Raw genomic sequence first — 27,607 nt, 5'->3', positions numbered from 1 at the left:
AAGCCACTGAATTCATACTTTTTCGCGCAGGACTTTTACTCGTCTCGTCTCCCACCGCGGGCCGATGTATTTCCACACACCGGGGCCCTCTGTTGCCTTTAGAAAACATAAATAAAATATGGCGCTAACGCTTCCTGCTTCGCTTGCTATCTACTGTACATGCCACCCTGTTTTTCCTCCCTTTGTTTCCTCGTGTCTCTTTTTTCCAAAACAGACATATGCTCGCACACGTACACAATCACGCGTGCACATATGCAGCGACGGACTGTCAACTGCAGCTGGCTGCGGGGAAATTTACAGCTTATATCGTCCTCACACTCACACACACACACACACACACACACACGAACAGACACACACCCTTGGGGGAAATGCAGCGGGACTAGGAAGCAGCTGAGATGAGCTTTGGAAAGGCCTTGGGCTTCATATCTGTCTCTCCTCTATGTGTACATGTGTCGCTGCATGTACGTGCGTCCCGTGGAAACCCATCTTCTCCCATTCCGCGTTTTCACCCTTCATCACTCCTTCCCGCCCTCCCTTTCCCCGACACCTCTCACTCCTGTCCCCGTATCTCTCGTTTCTGTCTCCCGTCTACGTCACGCTTCCCCTCTCTTTCACTCCTCTCTCCCAGGCTCTGTCCATCTAACCCCCCCCACACACACACACACACATCCCCCCCACCCCCTCCTCCTTGTCTCCATCCATCCTTCTGTCAGCTGGCAGAAGATGAGTCATGCCTCTAGCTGGGAGGCTAAAACTCTCTCTCCCTCCTTCTCTAAATATATCTTCTCTATACTTCTCCTCCCCAGCCTTTCCACGTCTGTTCCCCCCTCCACCCCCCATTCTCACACTTCGCTCTGCTCTGCATCACCATCTGTTTCTCTACATCCTTCTGCTTTGTTCTCTCACTCCACTACGACGCTCTTGCCTCCTTCCTCTCTCAATCTTTCTTCAGTCGGTTTGAAAGTCACATTGCCATTTTTTCTTTTTCTTTTTTTTGATCACCAGCCCCTTGTCTCTGTCTCTGCCGCTCCCATAAAAAGTTGTTCTCGCATACCCTTCTCTCTTAAACGCTACACATGTAGACACTTTTCACCATCCCCATTTGTTGTGCGCGCAATAAACTGCTCGCGGAGCGATGCTGTGTGCACGAGCTAATGGTTGTAAATCACACGTAATGATATGACAGCTAACTACGGCGGGTTGAGCGATGATATTCGGTTCATGTTTGGCTCCTCAGTGGCAAGCGGCGCAACCGAGAAAGCGCTTGCTGGCCTTGTTTGGCACTGGACTGGAACCACTGGAGAGGATGTGTCCCCGATCTGGAAGCCCGGGGAGAAGCCGCTGAGGCTGGGTCAGATCCGCTGATTTCCCCCCGGTGCCCTGGAGTTCCAAACTACATTGGCCCCCAGATCCCCTCTCTGGAGAAATTAACGCACACACACATACACACATACAGCACACACACACACACACACGTGCAAACAGATGTGCACGCATACAGAAAAAGCAAACAAACACACTCTGCCTCGCTCACCCTTGCACACATGCCTCCAGGAAGATCAACTTCTCTTTGGGGGACCACAAATATCGGCGAGGTAAGAAATCTGCACGTGAAAGCTCATAGCGCGACGTGGCTACGGCTTCCGGCGGCTTTCGCATGTTCATCTGGTGGTGATGAAGTGGCGCAAGTCTCGGCTGGTCTGGCCTGATTTACCGCCCGTCCCCGGATTGATTCATCTGGCCTGCAAATCCCCGGGAAGCCCTGTGCGCCGCGTTAGGTCAGACGCTACATGCACAGTCATGTTTCTATCACGCCGCAGGACGTTGCATTGATTTACACACATTTCCTGGACCCTTACTCTGACCCGGGGGTCTTTAACGTTTTTCAAGCCAAGGACCCTCAAACTGATGGAGAGATTAAGTAGGGACCCCCTACAGACTATATGTGTCCTATATTAAACTAATGCTATTTATAAATATACAGGATTATCGTCATTTTGCCAATAAGTCCAAATATTCATTTTTTTTTACATGTGCAACAGTAGAGTGGCCATGCTGGAACATTGTGGGGGAATTGTTTCTTTTTTAAATGTATAAAAAATGTCTAATCAACTAAAGATTTTGCGATCCCCCCTGCAGTACCTCCAGGGGTCGTGGACCCCCTGTTGAAGACCTTTGCTCTAACCCTTCTAAAAGTAACCCTAAGTTAAACCCAGATCTTCACTATAAGTAAAATGATTCAGCGTATGGGGACATTTCGTGCGCTTGTGTCAGGTTACATCATCTCGCTGTCTTCCTAAATCTCTCTGTGAATGTTTTCTCCATCTCTCATCACCATCCGTCTCTTTCGCCATACAGCCGAACGTCAAGTCTCACATAAACATACACTGGGGTAAGACGAAATCACTCCACATACCAGTTAATTTGTATTTAATTAGACCAAGACATAAGACAGAGTCGCTGTGAGGAAATGAGAGAGCAGCCTGTGCGGTTAACAGCGTGTTTATTTATTGTCAGATTTTAGTTTAGGGCTGATGCACTTTGTTATACGGAGAAGGATTTTGAAAAAAAAAAAAGGATTTGAGTCTTAGTTGCTCCTTGAACTTAAATGACACTGCGTGGCGAATTACCAAAAGAATGTGAGATTAATAAAATCGGTATGACCCAAATTTGGACTTGGATATTTTTGGTTATTTAAAATTTCTTTGATGTGGGAGTACAGCGGATGAGTAAAAAATCTGTTTGGCAGCACAATCAGCCAACTATAACTGAGTCACTTGTGTTGTTCTTCAAATGGTGCTGATATTTCATGCCTCACACTAAAGGCTTAAACAGTACTTTTAATCTGATTTGTCTCACCAGATTTAGTGTCAGGTTTTTGACTCAAGTTGGTTTATAATTCTGCAACTAGCAGCAGGTCCAATTGGGACAATAAGATTGGATTTTTTGGGAAGTAAAAAAATGTATGTCTCAGCAGCACAGATTAACATGTTATTTTATTATTATATTTTAAATTTCCGACACATATCCAGTCTAGAATTAATGTGAAAAGGCTAAACACATGTTATGCTAGCGATCTCCCTAGGTAACTAATTTTAGTAATTCTATGTTTGAGTCTAAGGGTTTTCTTTTCATCTATCTCCCAACACTTCAGACAGTGGCCTCCTAAGGTACGGACTCAACAAATGAACTTCAAAGGATTAACGGCAACAAAGGTGACGTTGCCTCACACTGCCTGTGTCTGCACACACCGCAAAAAGACTACATCCAGCAGCCAGCTGGCACAGGGAAATACACAGACCAGGCATAACATTATGACCACCTGGCTAATATTGTGTAGGTCTCCCTTTTGCCTCCAAAACAGTTGTGACTCACCAGAGAATGGACATGGATATTGCCTTAATCCAACTTCAACTGGACAACTTAAGTGCATGTAAACACGTTACTCTGACTAAAATCGGAGCTCTCCTTATCTGATTAGGACACCCAGATTGGAAAACGATTTTCGGCGCTGCCGCATGACCCTGTAACAAAAACATCCAAGAAAGCCAGTCCCAGAAGAAGAGGAAGGTAAACAGAGCTGGTGGAAGAACCACCTGAGAGATAGTACGCATCTTATCTGCACCATAAGTAGCATGCACATTACGTAAGAGAATGAAATAGCTGAAATGTTATTCATCTGGTTGTTGTTTGAAATGCTGGTCTGCAGCATGATTGACTCGTTTATTATAAGATGAAATAGGTCAACCGGAAAGTAGGCTGAAAAGGAACATATCGCCCCCTAGTGTGGAGGAGGAGCACATGTTCTCGTCAGTTATTCTATTTTTCTCCATTGCATATAAACTGGGACAAGGCCCGCAACCAGAAAGCAGAATTTCGAGTATTACGCTGTGCATGTAAACGCATCTTTATTGATCAAAATGGAAAACGTAAGACCTACTGGGGTTCGACTAGTAACAATGGTGCAGTACACAGCACAAAAACGAGACTAACGAGTGCTCAGCACCAGCCCAACACTTGGACCATTGGTTTGGTGTGTAATGGTTTTAAGGAGACAGGAAGTGGAAAGTACTTCCTAGCACCACCTGAGCTTGTAGTGTACTTGTCAAGGTTAAACCCGTTGGTTTAATACACGTGGGACCCAATGAAAAGATGCTGGTTGAATTCTTGGCTTATGCGCCATCTTTGACTCCTTCAAACTCGGCCTCACCCTTGCCTCGACCTCGACTTAAAGGCTCTTGCCTACTACTCCGGCGATGGCATGTGTACAGTTTGTACACATCAAAAACCTGCCTCTTGTAATTTCTGAGATTGAAAATGAGCTGTTTTTCCAACTTCACGATTCCCTGCACAAACACAGACAGATAAACAGAGTAAACTGCTGCCAAGCTAACACACACGAACAACACAACACACACAACAATATGCAGCCTATTCATGCCAACAGATGACAGAGAGCACTGAGAAAATGCCAAAACGCTGACTACTGAGGGAGAGAGAGCACACGGCTGGAAAACCTCCTATGTCAGACTGCAGAGCTGGCAGAAAAGGAAAGCATTGTTGAGCGCGCACACACACCTAGGCAGCTTGTGTGGTGCAAAAATTAGAGCAAGGCGGCACACACACACACACACACACATATGTATGCACGCACGCAGCCTTTGAGGCATTGTGGCGAGACGGGAGCACAGACGAGCTGTCAGAGAGAGGGAAGAGAAAGTGAACAAAAAAAGAACAAAGACGTAGAGAAAGATGGAGAGGGATAAAAAGACAGAGAAAGAGAAAGAAATACACAGAGAGAGGCAGGCTCGCATCTCCTGGCGGTGACCTCCTGTTGTCTCCCTCCTCTCCCTTTATATTCACACCTTGTACGTTTTTTTTTCCACCAACTCAACTTTTTCCTCTTCTGCATCCCACCTTTTCTGCCTTTTACACCATTTCACAACTCGCTGATCATCAGCCGAGATCAACTATCTCCACTTGTCAACCATGGCATTTCTCTCCACCGCAGGTTCTGTGTTCAAAGCATAATTCTGGGGCTGGTTGGCACGATGCTGCATCTGAGAAGCTAACCTGTAACTAGCCGGGGAAACAGGAACGTGAGCTGACCGGGCCAAGTTACGGGGTTTGATAATTCCCAGATAACGACAGCTGTTGCACCAACAATTTCTATTCCATTACTAAAATTACAATTCTTCTTTTATAATAATAGTTCACCTGTTCATAAGTAACTGAACTTTGTTTCCACTTTTTTTTTTTGGGATGTTTGTGAAAGGAATCAGTTTGAACAAAGAAACCAAAGAATCCAAATCAAAGTTTGAAGGCAATTGAAGGCAGTATGTTAAGGAAATACAACGAAACATGTTAGTTTGATTGTCCTACCCATCGTGTATTTAATTCCTTTTTGTCTGTTTTGTTTGTATGATGGAATTATATCTTGGGTACTAAAATGAAAACATGTCACTCAATGTTGGCCGATACCCATTTTATTTCATTTTATTTTATTATTGTCATTATTTTTGTTTGTTCGCTTATTGTAGTAAATAGATTCTTGGGGTAAAGAGGCAGATTAAGAAAGATTACTCTTCTTTCTGCTCCCTTTCATTCAGATTTGGGAACGAATGTGAATGAAAGAAATAAAAAAAAAACTAAAATAAAATATAACATGACATGGATAACGACTGGGTATCTTAACAGACGTTTATTCATAAGTGGAACCTATCCCAACTGTCACTGGGCGAGAAGTGGGGTACAGGCAGACACTCACACCTACGGCCAACTTAGAATCACCAATTAACCTAACGAGCATGTCTTTGGTCGGCGGGAGGAAGCTGGAGCACCTACAGAGGACCTGGGGATAACATGCAAACTCCACCCAGAAAGGCTCCAGTCGGCCAATGGACTCAAACCCAGAATCCTCTTGCAGTAAATCATCAGCGCTAACCACCACTCAACCAATCTGCTCCTTCTTCACAGACATATCCCACTTAAATTATTTGATTTACAGCAGGAATTTGGCCTTGGTTGTTATTACATTTTGTGGCATTTTTAGTTTCCCTCGGCTTAAAAACCTGCTTCTATAAGACAGATGGAGCAAGGGATGTCAGTCAGAATATGAATGGAGGATAATGTGAGGCCAAAAACAATAATAAAGTGGTGAAGGAACGGAAAAAAATGTGCGTTTCTATCTCTGAAAGGATCATCCCCCGAATGCCTAACTCTAACCCCTTTATCCCTAAAAATGGTCTGAAGAATGCCCTCGCAAGGACAACATGTTAGTATTCTGCGAACGTTCGACTCCAACAACTTAATAAACACACACATAAAGACCATGTTTCAGTAGTGTACAGGTGAAGCCTCTGTGAAGCGAGGAAACACCTGAAGGAATATAAAAGATTCATGACATACAGTGTACAGTGAGCGGCAGGTGCGCACCTACGAACACACACATGAACATACAAGCAAACAATCTCAAGGCATTGTTATAGTCTTTTACATGCTCTGTATGTGTGTGTGTGTGTGTGTGTCTTACAGAGAATCTACACAGTCATGGTAATATTAATTCAGGAAGGTGTTGGACTTCTGGGCTACGTGTTGACACACGCCCACGTAACCTTGGCAACCGGCAATCGCTGCAGGAGCAGATGAAGCGCGTTGTCGTGGCAAGCAATTATCCTGTTAGAGTCCTCCCCTGAATTATCAGATATAAAGTTACACACACACACACACACACACACACACACACACACACACACACACACACACACACACACACACCCATGACTGGTCACATGCTGAATCTTCCTGGCATCACACCCTCACCCCTGTTTCCACATCCCTCTCCTTCCTCGTTTAAACCCTCCCTGCCTCATTTTCAAACCTCCATTCTGACGCGTCCTCCTCTTCCTACGATTTCCTCCTCTGACCCGTTCTTTATTTTTTTTTCACTCCCCCCCCTCTCACTTTTCCTCCTCTCATCCCTCGTTCATCCATCCCTCTCTTTCTCCTCTCTGGCTCAGTGTGAGTGCTAGCTAGGGCCCAGCGGGTTTTCTAAGAGGGCTATGACACACCACAGCAACAAGCACACACACACACACACGCGCACGCACACACACAGATGTGATATGAGGCAGACAGAGGGAGACTGAAAAACAGAAAAAAATGCATGCTGCGTAAGTACACACACACACACACACACACAAACACACACACATGCAGGTCATGCAGAGAGAAGCTACTGCTGCTGAAGAGAAAGCCTGTGGCACACAGTCCCGCCTCTCCCTGTTTTTATGTCCTCCTTTCCACAGTATTTATTTCCGTCTCTTTTACCTCGTCATTCTTTCTCTTACCTCTCTCCTCTGTGATCATCTTGCGACACAGATAGAAAAATTGCAAACGCTAGAATCAGCTGACAAAAGAGTGAAAGACTTCATTAAAAAAAAAAAAAAAAAAAAAAAAAAAAGTTGGTCACCGACTTTCCGGCAAAATGCCAGGGCCTGTCAGGGCTAACACCCTTGTACAGTTTGGTTTAACAGAACATTTACATGAGGCAGAACGCATTATATTTTACGACCGAATCATTTCTTTTGTTTGCGCGCCTGTTAAATCCCACGAGGTTTGTCTGCGAGAACCACAATACGGCCACATATAGCTGGGAGCTGGTGTTAATCTTCCGCCGTGTTTATAACTCAAGGTGTTTGCGCTATCATTATAAAGCTTGGTATTCACGTCAGGTTCGCTATTTTGAAAATGCATGACTGCGCCCGAATACCAAGGACGTAGGTGTTGGCAGCCACAGGGGACAGTGCAGTTAACGGCTTTGTTTTTGCCCTTGATAAAGTTACAGAAGTTAAATGCGGAGCGGGACGTTTTGGATTCTTTATGAATGCAGCTTTTAGATGTCTTTGATGAGCTTTAAAATATTCAGTCGTCTACTATTATTTTATATATATATATATATATATATATATATATACACACACACACATATATATACACACATTATACAGTATGTCCTTATATTGTGTAGGTCTCCTTTGTGCAACAGAATGTTCTTTCCTTTTGGCCTCTGAGGATCATCTCACAGATACTTGATCAGTTTAGGATCTACTGAACTTGGTCAACACCTTGTACTGTTTTCACATTTTTACATGTTAATGAACATTTTTGTGTGTGTCTGTGTTTGCTTGAGTATGAATGCTGCCATCAAGGAGCGTCATCGCTAGTGAGTGGAGGTGGAGGAGGAGGTAACATCCACACGTATGCCAGGTCCAAAAGTTTCTTAGGAGAACATTGCATTGCCACAAGATGATTATTGTTATTTACTTCTCCTGTCCTGTGGTTTTAATGTTGTGGCTTACCGTGTATATATTTAGTTATGTGTAAATGGCAATGACAAGACACACTGAGCTTAACCTTATCTGAACCATCATTGTTGCGCATTATAATTTTTGGTTAGTGTAATTTGATTCATTCATGTCATTGTAATCTTAGAATGTACTATAATTAAACACTGTAAATTGGAGATAAACCAAATTGTCCTTAATATTATCCAAAGAACTACAAATTTAGTCCCCATAAAATCAATCTATGATATGTGTTGCATTGTACAGGATGCCACCTATACACCAGCAACTGGACTTCAACAAAGTCAGTTTATAATCTGTAAACTTAATGGCATTTTAGAGTTAGAGAGGAAAAACTTAGTTTTTAAAAAAGGTGATTCATCCTGCACTAGGGGGCGTATACTAATTTTGGCTCAGGCCACCATAGGTGACTAATCACAGTAGACTGAGCTTTTGGGGAAAATCCACCCTCCCTGTCTTTGTTATTACTGGAAACATGTAAATATGCAGAAGCAAATAGTACTCTCTTGCCATTGCATGGGGACTTTATAACATAATGAGACAGATGCTGATTAATATGCAATCTAGCTTCAGAAATCTTCAGCTCAGCAATCTGCACACAACTTTTGCACCAAGTTCGGGTTTAATCTTAGATGGATCACTTTGTTCTGTTACTTTAAATTTGTTTTGAAGAGCAATATCATCTTAAATTTCCCATGTAGGTTTCATCTAGAGGTATGATTGTGACTAAATCCCCTCCAGCTAGAGAGAAATATTTTTTGATGTATGCTTAAATGACACATAATCTACAGCCGAAAGCAAAACCTGTGAGACGACTCCTGATTACATAATAGGGCCTTGTAATGATAGGGGGTTTGCTCTGTGAGTCTGGAATATTTGCATTCTCCTTAACACAACATTTTTTTTCTTGTAATGAAACATGCTCGGGTATATCCGCCATGAGTTGAGCAAGAGATACAAAGAAAAGTGGATTTTGTACTAAGAAAACTGCAGCTTTGCGAGACACTTGCTTCATTTTGCAAACTCAGGTTGAGCTTCGGGATGACTTTTACATGAAACAAAAACATATGGTCTCCTTTGTCTTTCACGCGGTCACATTAGAGGGATTGCTTCATAGTTTAAGGTCGTGAGAAATTAGCAAAGGTATTAACAACCTTTAAAGCTAACATATTGTATTAAGACAGAACTGGACATGTTGAAGGAGGACAGGACGATGAGGTAGGAGTTGCCGTGAGATGTGCATGGCTGTCTTTTCCATGTAAATAACGGCTGTTGGTGCAGATCCTCTCCCTCTCGGTTATCCTCACCTGATCTACCTATGGTTCTACCTCTCACTTTGCTCTCCCTCAACCACTCTGCCGCACTCCACAGGCTTCAGCAAACGGCTTCCCTGTCATACTAGCTATCTCTCGACCACACACACACACACACACACACACACACATAAATAGAGGCCTACAAACAGTTGAGATGAGATGAAAGCATATAAAAATATTTTGCTCACATAAAAAAGCCACATATGCAAAGACATGTGTTCCAGTGTATATGTACTCATGCACAAGTACAAATACAGACTTGACACATGCATGTATGCATACACACAAACTGAGGGCAGTTGAGCAAGTAGCCCACTGCAAAGTCCAAGAGCATGAATAAGCATTATTAGATAATATCTATATATAGCGATCTATTATATATTCTCGGTGCAGGACTAAAATGAGTCTTTGATGATTCAAGTATCAAAACATAAGCAATGCCAGATGTGAGGCAAGCGGCTTCAAAGTGATTAGCTTGGTTCTTTATGAGAGACACATGAGAGAAATGAACTTTTTCTGTCAAAAAAAAAAAAAAAAACACTTTACAGGGTATTTTATCACCACAACAGTCTAAGGCCAGTTAAAATGTACTCTCACTTGCCAAAACATTAGGTACACATATGTATTCCAATATCACAATATGCTACATCAAGCTTTCACGACTGTCATAAAGCTCGGTTTAAGTTCGTGGAGCTCTTAAACTGGATCAAATTAAACATAAAAGTGATTCCACCGACTACAAGGGGGTTGTCAAAATAATAAAGACACGATAGAGTCTAATAGCAGTACAAACCACAGCCTCCATAATGAAAACGAAGTTCAATTAACAGCTCTCTCCGTTATTTTAAACAGATGCTGAGTACCATAACTTCCACGAAAATACAGTCTTAGAGTTCAGGGTTTCAGTGGTGTACCTAATTAACTGGCAAGTCAATGTATATATCTTATTTATACAGTGCGCAACAACAGGTTGTTAAACTGTTATTAGTAACTCTTTTTGGATGGAAGGAAACACACTTTGGTCTTGAGACTTTAGCAACACTGAGCCAAACACCAAACCAATAACGCAATGTTGAAATTAATTAAAAGAGATTTTTAGTTATTGGTTGGACATTGTTTCCATTATCATTATTAAGAGTTTTATATGTTTGGCTTTATTGCTGATTTTCAGCCACAGTCGATCCTTTTAATATTTGACCGATGAAAGGTTGATTGATGGTGTCTGTAAATCTATTTTCTGGTTTTGCAATAAAGTTTAAAAAAAAGGGGGGAGAGAGCTGATAGAAGTGTTAACATGAAACAAAGAGCGTTGCATTTTGTTCCAGGGCCGATTTAGAAACGCTCTACTTGCAGTTCGACAACAACAATAATAACAATAACAGCCGCTGTAAAAAAAAAAAATAAAAAAAAGAAAGAAAGAAAAAAAATAAAAGAACAAAATACTAAATGTTCATGCCAAGTAAGAGGACTTAAAGGGGCTTCTCCATTTGGCTTCCCTGTGTTTCCTGTGTGGTCCGCTCAAAGGGTTAAAGCCCAAAGTGAACTGAATTGTAAGAAGTTGGTTTCCAAGGGAAACTGTTCGCACCGTTCCAGCTGAGGCGGGACAAACCAACTGCGTGACACGGAGGGGGTAGGGGTGGGTCGATAAATTTACAAATATATTTCACACCGCGTCGCTTATTAAATATTTTTGCATGCGTTTCGGCGTTACGTTCGCCCCTTAAAACGCTCGCAGCGGCGGTGTTTGTAACCGAATCGGTTTTGAACACACCGTGTCAATGTTGCTACTTCCCTTCACCCCTCCCGTACAGCCACAGTGCCGGGGTTCCTGCCAAGACCGTTTGAAAAGAGCAGACAAAGGCTTTGAGCCCAGGACGCCCCTCTCTCTCTCTCTCACTCTGCCTACAAAGCCAATCCGGCTCTATCTTTTCCGCTTTTCTACCATGGAGCTGCTTTTTAATAGGCGGCGCTGAGAGTGTTGGTTTTGTTTTTACTTTCTTATTTTGAAATGTACGACCGTCTGGATCCCCGCACGGCGGAGAGAGGAAGGCTTTTTGTAGGTTTGATACAAGGAAGCGTCGTCTGAGAGAGGGAGAGAGAGGGGGAAGGATTGACGCTGCCTCCTCTCCTCCTCCTTCTTCCTTTCGCCCCCCTCTCCTCCTCTTTTTGGCGGAGAAGGGGCTGAGGCAGGAATAAACGCTTTTTTTTGTTTTTCTCTTTTTTCTTTTTCTTTTTTTTTTAAAAAATACATTTGAATCCTACTGCGCAACCAGATCGGATCACGTGGCGTTGGAGATAGTTGGATCGATTTTGCACAGTTCAGTGTGAGAAAATAAAAGAGAGAGAAACGCACAACTCTCCCAATTTCTTTTTCACTTCTGTGGATAACTGGGACTGTTGATACTTTTGCATGATTGCGAGAGCCGGGGTTGTTTGAGTGGGAGCTTCTCTTCTCAGCCTTGGAGGTGTGGAGTATTAATTCTTATATGCCTGGGTTTTGAAAAACAATGGAGACGCACATTTCGTGCCTCTTCCCGGAAATTTTGGCCATGATTTTCAGCTATCTGGACGTGAGGGACAAAGGCAGGGTAGCCCAAGTGTGTATCGCTTGGAGGGACGCATCCTACCACAAGTCAGTGTGGAGGGGGGTGGAGGCCAAGCTGCACCTCCGCCGGGCCAATCCCTCCTTGTTCCCCAGCCTCCAGGCCAGGGGCATCCGGAGGGTCCAGATCCTGTCTCTGCGCCGCAGCCTGAGCTATGTCATCCAGGGAATGCCCAACATCGAGTCCCTCAATCTGTCCGGCTGCTACAACCTCACGGATAATGGGCTGGGCCACGCGTTCGTGCAGGAGATCCCATCACTTCGGGTTTTGAACCTGAGTTTGTGCAAGCAGATCACAGACTCCAGCCTGGGCAGGATCGCCCAGTATCTGAAGAACCTGGAGGTGCTGGAGCTCGGCGGCTGCAGCAACATCACCAACACTGGGCTTCTGTTGATAGCCTGGGGCCTCCACAGACTCAAGAGCCTCAACCTGAGGTCCTGCAGGCACGTCTCGGATGTGGGCATTGGACATTTGGCGGGCATGACCCGCAGCGCCGCGGAGGGCTGCTTGAACCTGGAGTACCTGACCCTCCAAGACTGTCAGAAACTGACGGACCTGTCACTCAAACACATTTCCAAGGGGCTGACCAAGCTCCGGGTACTGAACCTGAGCTTCTGCGGGGGGATCTCCGACGCGGGGATGATCCACCTTTCCCACATGACCTCCCTGTGGAGCCTCAACCTGCGCTCCTGCGACAACATCAGCGACACGGGGACCATGCACCTTGCCATGGGCACCCTGAGGCTGTCCGGGCTCGACGTTTCCTTCTGCGACAAAATAGGGGACCAGACCCTGGCGTACATCGCCCAGGGGCTGTACCAGCTCAAGTCGCTGTCCCTGTGCTCGTGTCACATCTCCGACGACGGGATAAACCGGATGGTGAGGCAGATGCACGAGCTGAGGACACTGAACATTGGACAGTGTGTGCGCATCACGGACAAAGGGCTGGAGCTCATAGCGGACCATCTGACCCAGCTGGCGGGCATCGACCTATATGGATGTACCAAGATCACCAAGAGGGGACTGGAGAGGATCACACAGCTCCCCTGCCTTAAAGTGTTGAACCTGGGACTCTGGCAGATGACAGAGAGTGAGAAAGTGAGGTGATTGGAAGTGTTTGTTTTGGTGTGAGTGTGTGTTTTTTTTTTTTTTTTTCTTTTTATCCGATGGGGACAGAGGGGAACTTTAGGAACAGGAGGAGGGCGAACGAGAAGGCGGGGAAGTTTCTTTTCTCATTTAAAAAGAGAGAAATCCTCCTTGTTTTTTAACCCTCCTGCGTAAGGTGTGCGTCTCCCTCGTGACCAGATTTTATTCTGTTCAAATGTGTCGGTTCTCTTTCTGTTTGGCCTTGCAGGATTTTAAATTAGTGTTTGAGATGACTTAATATTCTGCCTGGTAGAAAAGCAATTAAAACTTTTGTTATGAGCTCACGAAAAAAATCCGTTAACAAATGTTTTGATCTCATATTGTGTTGTAATATCTCACAACTTTGGACTGGAATAACATTTTATTTTATTTTTTCCTTTGCTAGTCTAATCTACTTCATTTCCTGACACTCTGTGGATGTGAAACTTGCGTCCATCCAGACTCCCCCTTTTCCCCCCAAAGCAAAGAGAGGTTTTTAAAACTTAAGTGTGAGACTTTTATTTTTGCAGTGAGTCTGGATTTTAAGACATTTTATTTGAGACATTTACGACTAATCTCCACTACAGCCATCACGCCTAAAAATACATTTGGCTACCTCGTATGTGGTTATTTTCAAAGGGTGTATACTGTTAAAAGAAGAAGGAAAGCGAGAATGAGAGACTGGGAGAAAATGTGCCTAAAGGGACTGTGTCTGCCCCCTCCCCCATCCCTCCCTCCCCTCCCTCCCTCCCCTCCTGCCCTCCCTCCTTCCATGAGCAGAGCCAGAGAAAGGAGACCAGGACACAATCTAACTACCTTTTGTTAATTTGCCCCCATAAACAGCAACAATTTCCCATAGATGGAGAGAAAGGGAAAGGGAGCTGTAAAATCTACTCAGATTACAAAGAGGACGTCGCTTTATGCAAAATACCTGCTTGTGTGCGAGAGCCCCGTTTTTAAAAAAAAATCTTTTCGAACTTTAACGCCCTTTAGAGATGTGCCGTGTTCAAGCTTTGACCTATATGGAGGAGAATACGAAACCCTTTCAGAAATACCTGTAGTGATTCTATAATGATGAAGAGATATAAAGAGGAATAGTGGAAAAAGACCATTATTAAACACAAGTGTATGTCCTTATAGGATTATTGGGTATTTTTTTGCAAGGGATGCTGTTGGAGATAAACGTCAGTGAATGTTGTTCAGAGCGTCGTACTTCAAATTGAAGTGATTTCTTACCCTTTATTGATCGAGACGAATCAGGGCTTGTGTCATGGTTTTATTTTCCCACGTTAATACAGGTTGCATTTCATGGTGCTCTCACCGGTGTGGGGTACAGAGAGGGGGAGGAGGGAGGAGGGTATCTCTATTTTTTATTTCTCCCTTTTGCATCTCTCTCTCTCTCTCTGAATAAAAAAAAAAATCCCCCCGAATCCCTTTTAGAATAAGGAGCAATCGATTATTTTTCTTTCTCTCTCTCCTCCGTCTCGGGTTACAAGCTGAATGCGTCTCTCCCCCATCCCTCCCTTTCTTTCACACACATGCATTTAGGCTGTACACACACACGCGCACACGCACTGACGCCAGTGTGTGTGCGTTTTAATGTAATGCAATGACCTGCTAGAAAATTAATATACGGATGTGCGTCCTGCTGAAAAAAAAAAAGCCGTGTATGTTTGCGCGTATGTGTGTGTGTGTGTGTGTGTTTGACAATAAAGAAGATGTACTGTATATTAAGTGTTTGTAAAGGAGAAAAATGCAGAATCCCAAAATTAAATTGTTTTATATTCTTACGGTTAAAACAATTAAAGATATTTATATAATGAATGAAATCAGAGCGGTGTGGATTACTTTTTAATTGTCGATGTAATATGTCCTTTTTTTTCTGTATGTGTGTCCGTTTCTATAAGGTGATGTCTTGTTCTACAATGACGTGTCCATATTCAAGAACGTTTCGAACAATAAGGTCTTCAGTACATTGCTTCTAATAACCACCCACACATCTCTTTTTTTTGTCCCTGATCAGTCTAGTCTTTCTTCTCAAAAAGGGCTGAAAGAAAACAAAAAAAAATCTCTCGTGTTGTTCTATTATTTATGAGCAGATTCAAAATGGATGCTTGCCGTCTTGATTTGGCTGCAGTGCCTGTGTAATTAATTATCACCAAGGCGTTTATTATAGGAAACGGTTCTACCCTGCTGCTTTTTTTAATCACCAACGTCTGTTTTTTTTTGTTTTGCTTTTCTTTTTTCTTTTTTATTATCCCTGCATGCAAAAGCAAAAGGTGTTCAGCTGAACTGGGGAGGGCCGCGTTCGAGCCTCGAGGTCGGACTCCCGGAGGATTCGGTTATTTCGCGTTTTTATTCCACATGTGGCGGAGCTGCCTTTCTGTGAGGGCCGCATGCGCACGGCAACGAGACCTAAAAAGTTGGTTGGAGCAGATTTCCCCTCTTTCTGCTTTCCATCAGGACGTGTCCTGTGTGCGAAGTGACACATGCGCACACATGCACGCAGAGAGGGGTTGCCAGGCCAGTCACTAGCCATTGTCTGTCTTAAGAAGTTAGGAAGGCAGGTTTTGGTGGGGTAGTTTTTTTTTTTTTTCCTTCTCTTTCTCTTTTCTCCTCCTCTTGTTCAGTCACGCATACCAGATCCTAGACCAGGCAGGAGACCCCCCACCCCACCCACACCCACTCCCTCCTCCTCCACTTGCTCCCCCTCTTCCACCACCACCACCACCACCACCACACACACACTTCTTTTTAGCATTCCACACCATCATTCAAAGCATTTAAGCATTCTCGCTCTCCTGACTCTCTGTCCATGGGGATTTGGGGATAAAGGCCAGCGGAGGGATTGTTGACCACAGGGACAGAAAGAGAGAAAGAGAGAGAGAGGGAAAGAAAGACACACAGAATGTCAGTGTTTGCTGTTTCTTAAGTTTGCTTAAGCTGCCCTTTGGTCTTGTGCAATAGCGCTGCAACGAGTGCACACTGAGATGTGAAAGATTTGTCACTGACATTTTGTGCCGCTTTGTCCCAGAAACATTTAAAAAATCAGCTGCAGAGAGAACCACAGCTGAGAAGAGCTACAAAACCGCCGTAGTGTTGTTTCGCGTTTTCTGTGCATTATACTAACCGCTGGAAAATGGAAAAAAAAAAAAAAAAAAAAACCCAAAAGAGGTTGTAATAAACCGAGGCCCGATGAATGAATGTGAGGTGCGAGGCGTGCACCGCGGCCAATTGTTTCTTTTATCTTTTGACATTTGCGTGCGCAGACCTTTCCCGAACAGAAAACAGGAGGCGAGGTCGCGTCGCGCATTTTTACAGAAAAGGTCCGAGGGGCTGAAATGTAGACTGACGACGATACAATCGGCCGCATTCAAATGATAATATGATACTTTATTAATCCCCACAGGGAAAATCTCTTTTTGTCCGTTACCCTCCACTGGGAGGTCGGAGGTCGGCGCTCTGCTCCGGAGCCCCACCGCCGGAGCTTCTTGGGGGAGCTCGCATTTTTTTGCCCAAGGACACACGGACAGGGTGGAGGGGTTGTTGTGTTTTAACGCTAGGTTCACCTCGCGTCTCTGTCCCCCGTGCTGTCACGTCGCGAGTCCTCGGAGGTGGCGCGGGCCACCTGCGAAGCACCGTTTCTTCCCGTTTTATAATATGTCTTTGACTCTGATGAAACTATTTCCCTTCACAACCTGTGAGGAGAATACAAACGGCTCCATTATTGTATAGGTTGCGGTCTCAATTTGCATTTTGAATAGAGAGAGAGCTGAGTGTGAACCGGGCTCTGGAGTTTTGTTCGGCGTTATGTGGTGACAGAGCAGGATATATATCTCTCATTGTGTACAGTGCGTGTTAACCTTGCATCGTATGAATAGACCACAGGTGATGTTTTATTCTTCTCATGGACAGTGAGGCAACTTGCGAGAAAAAGTGTCACTGAAAGCTAAGTTATGTTTGGAAAAGTCCATATTTAATGTAGTAGCTAGCATGACATGTACTTGTAAGCATTTGACGTGTAACACTTGCATATTTGTTCCTCTTTGGCACAGTTCTGCTTCCCTTTTGTAACAGTTTTGTAACAATTTTACAGCCAGCGAAACCAAACATCTATGCAGTGTTGGTTCAGTTTCTTCTGGGAGATTCCGTGTGCATGATTTTGGAGTTTCAAATCCACTCCCAAAAATAGTTTTGGGAATTTTTTGCTTTTCCTTCTGAGAGTTAGAGATGCAGTCTGATGCGGCTCTCCAGCTTTCAGTAGGAATAAGAGCCAGGAGACCGGTCGGTTTAGCCGTGCCTGGCGTGGAAAGTAAAAGCAGGCAGCAAACAGCTAAGCTAAAGAATAATGAAGGTTTGTTTAAGCAGTTAAAAAACATCATCTATCTGCTTCTCTAACGACAACAGCGCGTAAAATGTGACCAAGAGATAGTAAAGAAACCACACATCCAGCTTTACGTACTGGGACGCAGATTTTCTACATTTTAAAGGGTAACTGTTTTCCCTTGGCTTTCAGTCTTTATGCTAAGCTAACTGTCTTCAGTCTCTAGCTTTATCTAAATCTACTGCAACTACTTAAACCATCCACACAGATTTAAGAGAAAGCTGATTCTCTTTCTTCCTTCAACTTCCCCGTGTTGATGACTGCCACGACTGCTTGGGCAAGGCACTGCGACAGCCAGGTACATTTGCCGTGCATCTCAAAGAACAGAACATTTTGTGCCTCTGAGAATTAAAGCCCGAAACTAAAAGGCTTCACGTTAAGAATATATCACCCAGGCAGCGCGGCTCTCTCCTCACAGTCCCCGTCTGTCTGAGTGATTGACAGCTCCTAAACAAGTTAATTCAAACACTCAGAGGCTCCCGAATGTAGACAAAGACCCGCATATAGGTCGCTAACAAAATATTTTCACAAGCGCTTGAACTTCGGGCGTGCGCGCCGGGCCCCGCGAGTTGTAAAAAGTTGAACTGTGACTCGTCGCGTCGTGCCCTGAACCACACTTCCTGTCGGGCGGAGAGGAACAGCATTATGTATGTGCGTGAGTGTGTTTTACTGCTATCATTAAAGGAGTAGTTCGCCATTAAAAGGGGAACTGGGGTTCTTCACAACAAAGCAGCAGGGGTATTAGCAGCCGAGTGTTATACTGCCCTCCCCCACATGTCTTCGGCTGCAGCAGCAGCAGCAGCAGCTCCCCCCCTCCACCCCCTCACCCCTGCCTGTCTCCCTTGTCTGCCGTGCTGTCTGTCCTTCTGTTTTTAGATCTCTGCCTGTCTGCTGGTCAGCTTTCATCTCTATCTCTTTTTCTTCTCAACTTATTTTTTTTTCCCCCTTCCTGCCTCTTTCTCTTCCAAGCGCCTACTTCTCATCTTCCCTTTCCCCCGTTTTACCTGTTATCCCATCTTCTTTCTCTCACTCCTCTCCCTTTTGTGCCCAACCTCCCACCTTTCCCCTTTCTCCTCCTCTTTATTCTCCCTCCTTCCTCCTCTCTGCGGCACCTGGTGTCGAGGTGTCGCTGAGGTACAGTAGACGGCTCTTTGAAGTCCCAGGGGCCTCGGGGCTGTGTGCATCAGGAAACTTTTTTTTTTTTTTTTATCGGCAGCAAGAACATTTGGCATGGCTTTTGATTTGGGGCATCTCTTTTTTTTTTTTTTTTGCTTTTCAGAACAAATCGGCACTGGTCGATAATTAAAGATAGCGGCTCTTCTGACCCAATCTCGCAATTTAGGACATAACTCCAAAAACCAGCATCAACAATCATGTGGTCTTACTGTAACTTACTGGGTTTAGGCCTGGCACCGTCGGAGAGCAGAGGGGGAGGAACAGACGAAAAAGCACCTCTGTCCTGTAAAGTCTGCTACAGTCAGCACCCAACCTGGAGAGAAGGAAAGAGAGGAGGGGGGGTGGTGAAGCAAAGGCAGAAAGAAAGAAAAGAAAAGCGAGGTAAAAATAAGACAAAAAGAACAGAGAAAGAAAGAGATGAGGGGAAAAAAGGGAGGTTGTGAGAAAGAGAAGGGAGAGGGAGAAAGGAATCTGTGAGTCACTGTTTAACTGTGGGCTGCAAGAAGTCGGCTAGCCATGTTAAAATACCGTCTGGGCACACATACACCCCACACATGCACACACCAAACTCCACCGAAATCCAACAGTCTGTTCTGCAAACTTCAACAATAGTTGGCAAAACACTAACATATCTAAAGTATTTATGCAAAAAAAAAAAAAACGAAAATCCTGCCTCTGCCTCTCTCAGACTTTAGCTGCCCAGCAGACCAGCTAATTATTTTCAGTCGGACACCAGGCGCAAGCACACACATGCACACACACACACACACACACACACACACACACACACACACACACACCTCTGCTTCACCACATTCCTCAGAAAGTAATGAGCTGCTTTTCTACAAAGGTAAGAATTTAGGGGAAGGTCAAAACTAACTCTTTCCATTTCAAAAGTGCCAAACTTTTACAGCCGACGAGGGAACACTGACATCAGGTGATTCATTATTTGTGATTTTTCTTTAAAAACAAGTAGATCGCAATTAGTTCTGTTTTTTTTTTTGTTTTTATTTCCTGCAAGAACAATCCTGAACAGAAATGGCTGCCATTGTTCCTCTGGAAACACCCACTTTTCCTCTTTAACTGTGTCTTTCACAGACATGTTGATTTTGGTTTTATCACTGCGACTGTTGGCTTTATTATAGATCTATCTATTTATATATTAAACATGCATCTCCAATCAGTTTTGCACTCTCTATGCAAATATACACTGAAATACACCAAACTGAGATCAGATCTGGAGCTGCATGTTTAATGTCAAGTATGAACACACGTATGTAAAGCACTTGCAATCAGATAGCTCAGATTGGATCTTAATGGTATGAGCAGGCCATACGTTACTATAGATAAGTAGGTTACATCCTCTTTGTACCAGAAACGACAGAAAAACACACTTAAGATTATATTTCGGACAAAACATAAAGACAAATCAACACATGACACCCAGAGTGTTAAAAACACCACAAGTTTTAGCCAAAATGTCATCCTCAATAGCTTGTTATAATCAGAACGTATGTGTAGTCAATTTAGAATTAAATAAAACAGAACAAAACTGAGAAATTCTCACATTTCTGAAGCTGGAGTTACAGAATGTAACATTTCTTACGTGACTGGAGTGATCGAAATTCATTTGTTTGAACACTAGTGTACTTTTTTCAACATTTAGACTATGGAAACCTTCACTCATTAGATCCTGTGGGTGTTCAAGTCTTTATTAATTTATCACATGCTGCTCTACTGCTCTAGGCCTTTTGCTCATTAGGCAACATTTTCAACCCGCGAATCTCAGCTGACTTCGCTAGCATTATAGCTAAAGACTCCCACAGATTCTACATTAGCGCTATTTCTTCGCCACTTTTTATTTTCTAGGATGAGCCACGTTTTGTCACCGTTTTTACGTACCTAGAATTAACCATCTCTACGTTAAAAAACATTCCCATCCTACAGACTGGATAAGAAAACAACACTAAATCTTTCATTTGAAACCACGTGACCCTCCTTCATTCACAATCAAACCATGGACGTCGTCGCTGAATCTTTTATAAAAGCCTCTGCAATTACAATAGCAGCCTGAGAATTATGCAGCATGTGACGCTGACTTCTGCTCTCTATTCCTGCTCCGTTCCCTGCTGCATCCAGCCGAGGACATCAAGAAAGACGGGATGGACAGGGAGAGAGCGGGAGAGAGGGAGGAGAATGACATGAGGGGTTCTTTTTAGCTTTCTTTGTGTCGGTGTGAAACCACGTGAAGCTCTGACAGAAATGTGACAGATACCTGCGATGTCAGAAAAAAACCCAACAGGCTCGCACACATTCTAATTTGTCAGGTGAGGCAGTGTTTTGGTAGCGTGGGAGGCGCGGTGTGCCTGTGTGTGCTTGTCTTCCTGTGCACATGTGATTGAAAGTGAACGTGCATAATGCATGTGCGCAGACAGTTTGTGTGTGAGCGCACCCTCTCTGTACCTTCCTGTCAGTTGAGCTTGTCATTCAAGCATCAATAAAGAGAAACTTTTGCTTTCCCTTTATTTAGTTTAAAATTTGTCTCGGTGCGCTCAGGCAAAGGGAGATAGGCAGAAAGGGAGACAGAAAAACTGCAGCAACAGCCACATGGGGTTTAACACATGTTTGACAGGAAACACTGTGCATCGGAACAGATTTCCCCGTGTTAACAACAATGACGTTTCAGAACTTTCTTAAGGCTCGAAGCTAGAAGGAAAAAGAAAGAGTGTTTGGAAAAGGTTGGAAGTTGCATGTCAGCCAAACCTTCAATGTTGGATTTAAGTTCATTCAAATGATCTTTTATCACCATATCTTAACTCGAAGAAATTTAGATCTATATGAAGATCACTTTGTTACAAAGATGGTTAAGTGTAGCCGGGACAGCTTAGCTTAGCATAAAGTATCAGACTCTGTCTAACATGAGAAACATCCATGTACCAGAAACTCTCAAGCTCAACTGACATGTTAAATGTGATTTATTTAGTTTAAAGAGAAATGTAGCAACAAATAGTTTTACAGAGCTTTGCTTCAATTGACTAAACTAGCCGACTCCCCTGCTTACAGGCTCAGCTAAGCTAATCACATGTGGGATAAAGCTATAGCTATAGCTCCCTAATTAACTCAATAAAGCAACTAATGACGCCTTGGCTATGCCCAGACCCTACCAAGCGGCAACCTCCAGGTCTGAGCGATGAAGCTAATGCGGAAGTGGAAAAAACTGCAGTTCATCGAGTGGCCACTTGAGGCTCCAAAAGGGAGCAAATCCCCATAGATCCCCCCCATGTTAAAAAGCCAAACTTTAATTAAAGGCGTTCCCGCTTTCAGTTTTGGCGGTAGCCTGAGCTAACAGGTAGCGGAGACACGACACCCCATGTTCATATTTGGAGTATCTGAGTGTGGGCGGAGTAAAGTTCATCCAACATGGCGACCGCAGGCTCCACCCACTTCAAGCTTCATTTTTGAGGCTCAGAATCCAATGGGTGACGTCACGATGTGTTTGTCCGCAGTATATACAGTTAATGGACCCTACACAGACCCTGATGCCGTAGCTTGACGTGTACCTCCCCAGAAATGGATGCAAGAGCTGTGATTGGTCCGCTTAATAGCAGCAAATTTTCAAATGAATTCTTTTGGATCAATAAAGATGGACAACACCGAAGAAAGAGTGACTGAGGAGGTTTGAATGTACGAGCATTTGTATGACTCGTCTTTGTTGCCGTTGTTGAATGTGAAGCAGGAAGTAGAAAGACAGAAAAGACACAGGCTTTAATATAAGCAAGTTTTTACAGAGCGAGCCAGACTGACGAGCACACAAGTATAAATGACTGGCACCGACGCTGACTATGTGCACAGGTTACGGCGTCTATGTCCTGCAAAGCCATAAACCCTACTTAAGCCTACCACACCTTTAAGGTAAGTTGTGGCACACTCACAAAAGTCATCCAGTCCACTGTCGGCAATGGAAAGTGAGGCTTCCTAAATAACAAATCATGGCATGGATTTCTGAGGGGCGGTGCACAGAGATTTAAAATGCTTTTACAGACACTAGGTCAGTTGTATCCAAAGTGTGATCAGGCAGACTAAAAGTGACCACATCGTCAGAAGATCAATACGTCAACCTTTGTTCTCTGAGAGATAGAAAAGGAAACTTCCTTAAAGATCATGATATATCAGCAAAAGGTCGTCGTCTTGGAAAAAAGGGCATCGGCTTCTAAACCCCTTTTGAGGAGGGGATAATAAGAACATTTTGGATTGGGCATTTGGATTGTCTAAAAGGAAACAAAGGTGACTGCAGTGTACGAAGCCCACAGTGAAGTGAAGTCTCGGCAGGTTTTGCTTCCTCCGGAGTTGCACAGCTGCACCCAATCAACTACACCCAAACCAAAGAGCAGTAGCGCTCCACTCTTAAGAGACGCACTGCACACTCATATCTGCTTTTTTTTTTTGTGGATAGTGATTCATACTGCAGAAGAATAACGCTTCACAAGAATATTAAGGGTGCTGACTGTCATGGACTTTCCAGACCTTGATTCCACTGAATAAATATTCAAAAGAAGCTCTTTGAGACATTGCCAGATCATGATGGGGCAACATGGGTTACCGGCTCTAAACACATCCAACATAGAGGGTTACCGAGTGCTGCTGTCATCAATCTAAAAAACATAATGACTCAAAATGAATAAAACTTAGCCTGAGCAAGTCTGACCTGCATTTGATTTGCGTATGGGTCTTTTCCTGTTCAGGCCAGTTAACCCAGGAAGTGGATATTCGAACCATAAGAAAATCTCCACCAAACGGTTATTTAATATTCACTGTATAAAGGCATTATTGAGACAGAGTAGTGCTCTTATCTCGCACTAAATGTGTTACAGTTTCAATTTGCATGTTGAGTGAATTTAGCTGAAAATGCCTCAGAGTCACAGCGTCCACCAGGGCTGTGGTGTGCCTGCTGATAACCAGCCTGTCAGCTCTGTGTTTGGCAAAAGCTTCATGCACTCTTGTACAAAAAAAAAAAGGGAAGGCCTGATTTAAAAAAAAAAAAATAAAAAAATGGTTCGTGTGTATCTCTAAGAAGTCTCTGGCATTGGGAGTATTCATGTTGGAAAGGATTCGCCCAGTTTGCATCTGTCTGTTGTTATTGCAGATTTTGTTAAAGGAAGCAAAGAAATGTTGGGTGAATAGTGAATTTGAACATCTGCTGGTATTCAAATAATATAGCCTTAGAATATTTCACTGTGAAAATCATCGAAGTGCACACATGGTTTGATGTATCCTCTTTTTTTTTTTAATTTTCTTCCAATTGAAAGTTGCGCAAACATTTTTTAATGATTAGCAAAATCTGATAAAGAGCGAAGGATCACATATCCAAAAATGTATTCAAGTTTCTCTATTTAACTTTTTTTCCACAAGACGTCTGAGCTGCCATACGCAATCACGATCCAAAGAGTCAAAATTGATGACACCGAAAATTTGAGATTAAACAGTGACGGCAACAGAACTACTTGAACATCTGGACTACAGAGGATAATCAGCTGACCAAACATCACTCAGAACGAGATCAGACGTTCCAAATTTAGTTTCAGAATTAGAACTGACAAATAGGAGAATTCACATCCTGTAAACTCAGACAGATACATTTGATGCTGCAAATTGCGCCCAGGGCCCCACTCAGATGCATGGCAGCAGATGAATTTTCTTCACTCCGGAGTGGCGCACATCTCAGCCCTCCACTGCCTCTTCGACACATGTGATCGGGTTTTGAAATAAACCTGCAGTACCAGGTTTGTTTGTTACTTGAACGCCGAGTGGCTCTGTGAGTCATGTTTGGAAAGTCCAACCTGATTTATTATTTATTTTTTTATCATTTGTCTCCAATTTAACAAAGGCGAGACGCACGGACTGAGTCCCTGATGCAGTGGCCGTCACATTCGAACAAAAATGTATTTGTGCCTATGAATAAAATATGCTTAAGATGCATGGAGAGCAACAAAGGAGAAAAGAAAATTGGGCAGTGACATATATGATTACAGCTTCAATTGTGTGAAAGCGAAAAGAGGGAGATAATTAGTGTGTTTGTGCAAGACGGAGATTTTAAAAAGAGACAAACAGAGGAATAGAGTGAGAAAGAGACATGGGAGGTGGAGTGAGGGAAGATAAAGAGAGAAACTGAGCGTGGAATACAAAGAAGGGCTGCAAGTATATGTGTGTGCGTGTGTGTGTCTGCACCAGGTGTGTATCTGCCGTCCCCAAGGTCCTTCTAGCTGTCTTCTCCTATTGATTAGTTCATATTGATCTGGCCTGGCACATACACTCTGACAGACACACACACACACACACACACACACACACACACACACACACACACACACACACATCTGCACACACACAGCATGGTTCACTTGATTTAGCCAGGCTTTGACACAGGGGACATGAGGGTACATTGTTAACACACATGCAAGCATGCACACACACGCACACACACAATCCTTCCATCATTCGGCCTCTTAAAAGGACAACCATCTTTTCTGTAACACACACACAAACACACACAAACATGCACACTTGTCAAACAGCAAACACTCACTCTGCCTGTTTGCTCATGTGCACCGGTTGTCTCGCAAACAGGCAGGAGAAACAATGAGCATGTATGAGACAGACTGTCAGTGAAAAACTCAAGGTCTTGTGCAAACCTTGTAAATCTAGTCGTCTGCTTTTCTGGAAATTGCTTGATTCTCGCGCTTGCGCCATATGCACCTTGTATGTTTTAGACGTGACAGAGATTGGTTAGTTGACTCGATGCAAACCATACTCTTAGGTAGGTTCATTCATTTTGCATAGAAAAATGATGACAAACAGACACTGCACTTCAGCTCAGCTTTAGGTGGGTTTGCAGCTACAGTGTGACGATGACTGAGCTAATCGACACCAGTTACATCTCTTTGTATTTTGCAGTTTTAAATCTGGTGTCTGTCGAGACACATCTGAGGCGTGTGTGATCATCGGCCGTGATTAGTTAGCCGCTGGTTTGAATCACTGACTGTATAAACTATGGACAAACCCATCGTGACGTCACACATTGGCTTCTAATCCAAATGAAGCCTGAAGTGGGCGGAGCCTGCGGTTGCCATGTTGGATGTTCTTTGCTCCGACCACACCGGGATACTCCAAATATGGACATGGAGCATCGTGTTGGAGTTTGAGACCCGCCCACCCAACTCTTCGCTACCTGTATAAATAAAGTAATATCTTGGAAAAAAAATATTTCTATTCTATTAATAACTATTGACTAAAATAATTTTTTGTACCAGGCTTTAAACATGTTTAATAATGCTGTACAGTTGGCCTTTTTAACATGGGGGTCTATGGGGATTTACTCCTCCATTTGGAGTCAGCCTCAAGTGGACACTCGATGAACTGCAGTTTTGTGCACTTACTCACGGGCTTCATGGACCCGGAGGTCGCCACTTGGTTTCAATAGGAAAATCCTAGGAAAGGTCCAAGGCAAGACTAATTCTCTAGAAAAAATTAAAATAAACTCAAAAAGGATTACTGTCTTAAACAGTGATCGGCAGTGAGGACAAACGTTCCCACTGGTGTGACTTTTTGTCGCTTAACGAGCTGCAGACAAAGATGTCACTTAGCCGTACTAACACACGTTGGTGTTTGTAAAATATTTAGGGAAGACTTTGTACATATGATGAATACTTTGCATTAGTAAAGGATGAAAGTCTTAGAACTGTGGAAATTTCTTTCTGTGTTTTTTTTTAGAGCCAGAATATTTGAATGAGAGTGAAGAGCTGGGGCGGAGGAAGGCGTAGACAACCAACACATTTCTTTGATGCCTAATACTTAATTATAAACTTATTTGCAAAAGGACCAAGAAGTAAATTTAGCAATTTATAGCATCATGACTTAAAGAGAAAATTGGACATTTTTTGAACGGAGCCGGCGATTTGTTTCGGTGTCTGCACCCAGTGGCCGTCAGTGGTATTGCACATAAGTCGATTCTGTACTGGCTTCACTTTTAAAACGCCCATCTTATATGTGCAGTCTATAGCTGGTAGGCATAAAATTTAATTTAAACAATAGAATAACTAAATAGTTTAATGTCTTACAGTCATGATGCTTTGAGCAAATTCATTTCCAGCCACTCTGTTACATCAACAACTGCAAAAACATGAGAATACAGTAGCTAAAATCTCCACATTAATGCTGCTCTGTTGATGGAGACTTTTTGTTAACAAATGAGCCCATACTTAGGTCAGTATTGTATTTAATTATTGCTCTCAGATGACCACAAATTCAGTTCCTGTAGGTTCAATGTAATTACTTTGCATTTTCATTAAGTATTTTTTTGCTACTTGATATTCTGCCACTGCTCTTTATGAGGGTTTGGGGTCACAAAACTGTTTCATTACCAGACAAAATAAAGCAATTGCTGTCAACTACAGTCAACTGACGCAGCATTGACCTAAAAGCAGCAGCTGAAATGGCAGGTTTCTGACCGGAGGGTCAGCACTGCTGCCTTAGGCGGGCTGGGAAAGCGCAGGTGAGGTGTATAGGTAATGGTCTCCCCTCTTTCAATTGAAAAGAGAGAGAGAAAAAAAAAAAACAGGCAAGTCAAGGTGCCATTGA

The 27,607-nt window shown here is 43.4% G+C and overlaps 2 protein-coding genes across 2 annotated transcripts in view; one reads left to right on the top strand and one right to left on the bottom strand.

Moving 5' to 3' along the window:
• The window catches only part of wnt5b (wingless-type MMTV integration site family, member 5b), an 80,508-nt gene that overhangs the window by 18,628 nt on the left and 34,273 nt on the right, over window positions 1-27,607 (bottom strand). Inside the window, exon 2 of the mRNA XM_047575230.1 lies at window positions 19,193-19,286. The gene's annotated coding sequence lies outside the window, so the exon portion shown is untranslated. The remainder of the gene's footprint in view (window positions 1-19,192; window positions 19,287-27,607) is intronic.
• fbxl14b (F-box and leucine-rich repeat protein 14b) lies at window positions 11,522-15,242 on the top strand. Its single transcript, XM_047575228.1, has one exon. The coding sequence runs from the start codon at window positions 12,193-12,195 to the stop codon at window positions 13,393-13,395; it is 1,203 nt and encodes a 400-aa protein (XP_047431184.1). The 5' UTR covers window positions 11,522-12,192; the 3' UTR covers window positions 13,396-15,242.

This window comes from Mugil cephalus, chromosome 22 (genome assembly GCF_022458985.1).
Source record: "Mugil cephalus isolate CIBA_MC_2020 chromosome 22, CIBA_Mcephalus_1.1, whole genome shotgun sequence".
NCBI lineage: Eukaryota > Metazoa > Chordata > Actinopteri > Mugiliformes > Mugilidae > Mugil > Mugil cephalus.
The sequence above is the reverse complement of the archived record's forward strand: the minus strand, read 5'-3'. Positions and strand labels throughout refer to the sequence as shown.

Bases quoted from the DNA above. Each gene is read 5' to 3' on its own strand.
- fbxl14b (XM_047575228.1), top strand. From the start codon at position 12,193: ATGGAGACGCACATTTCGTGCCTCTTCCCGGAAATTTTGGCCATGATT.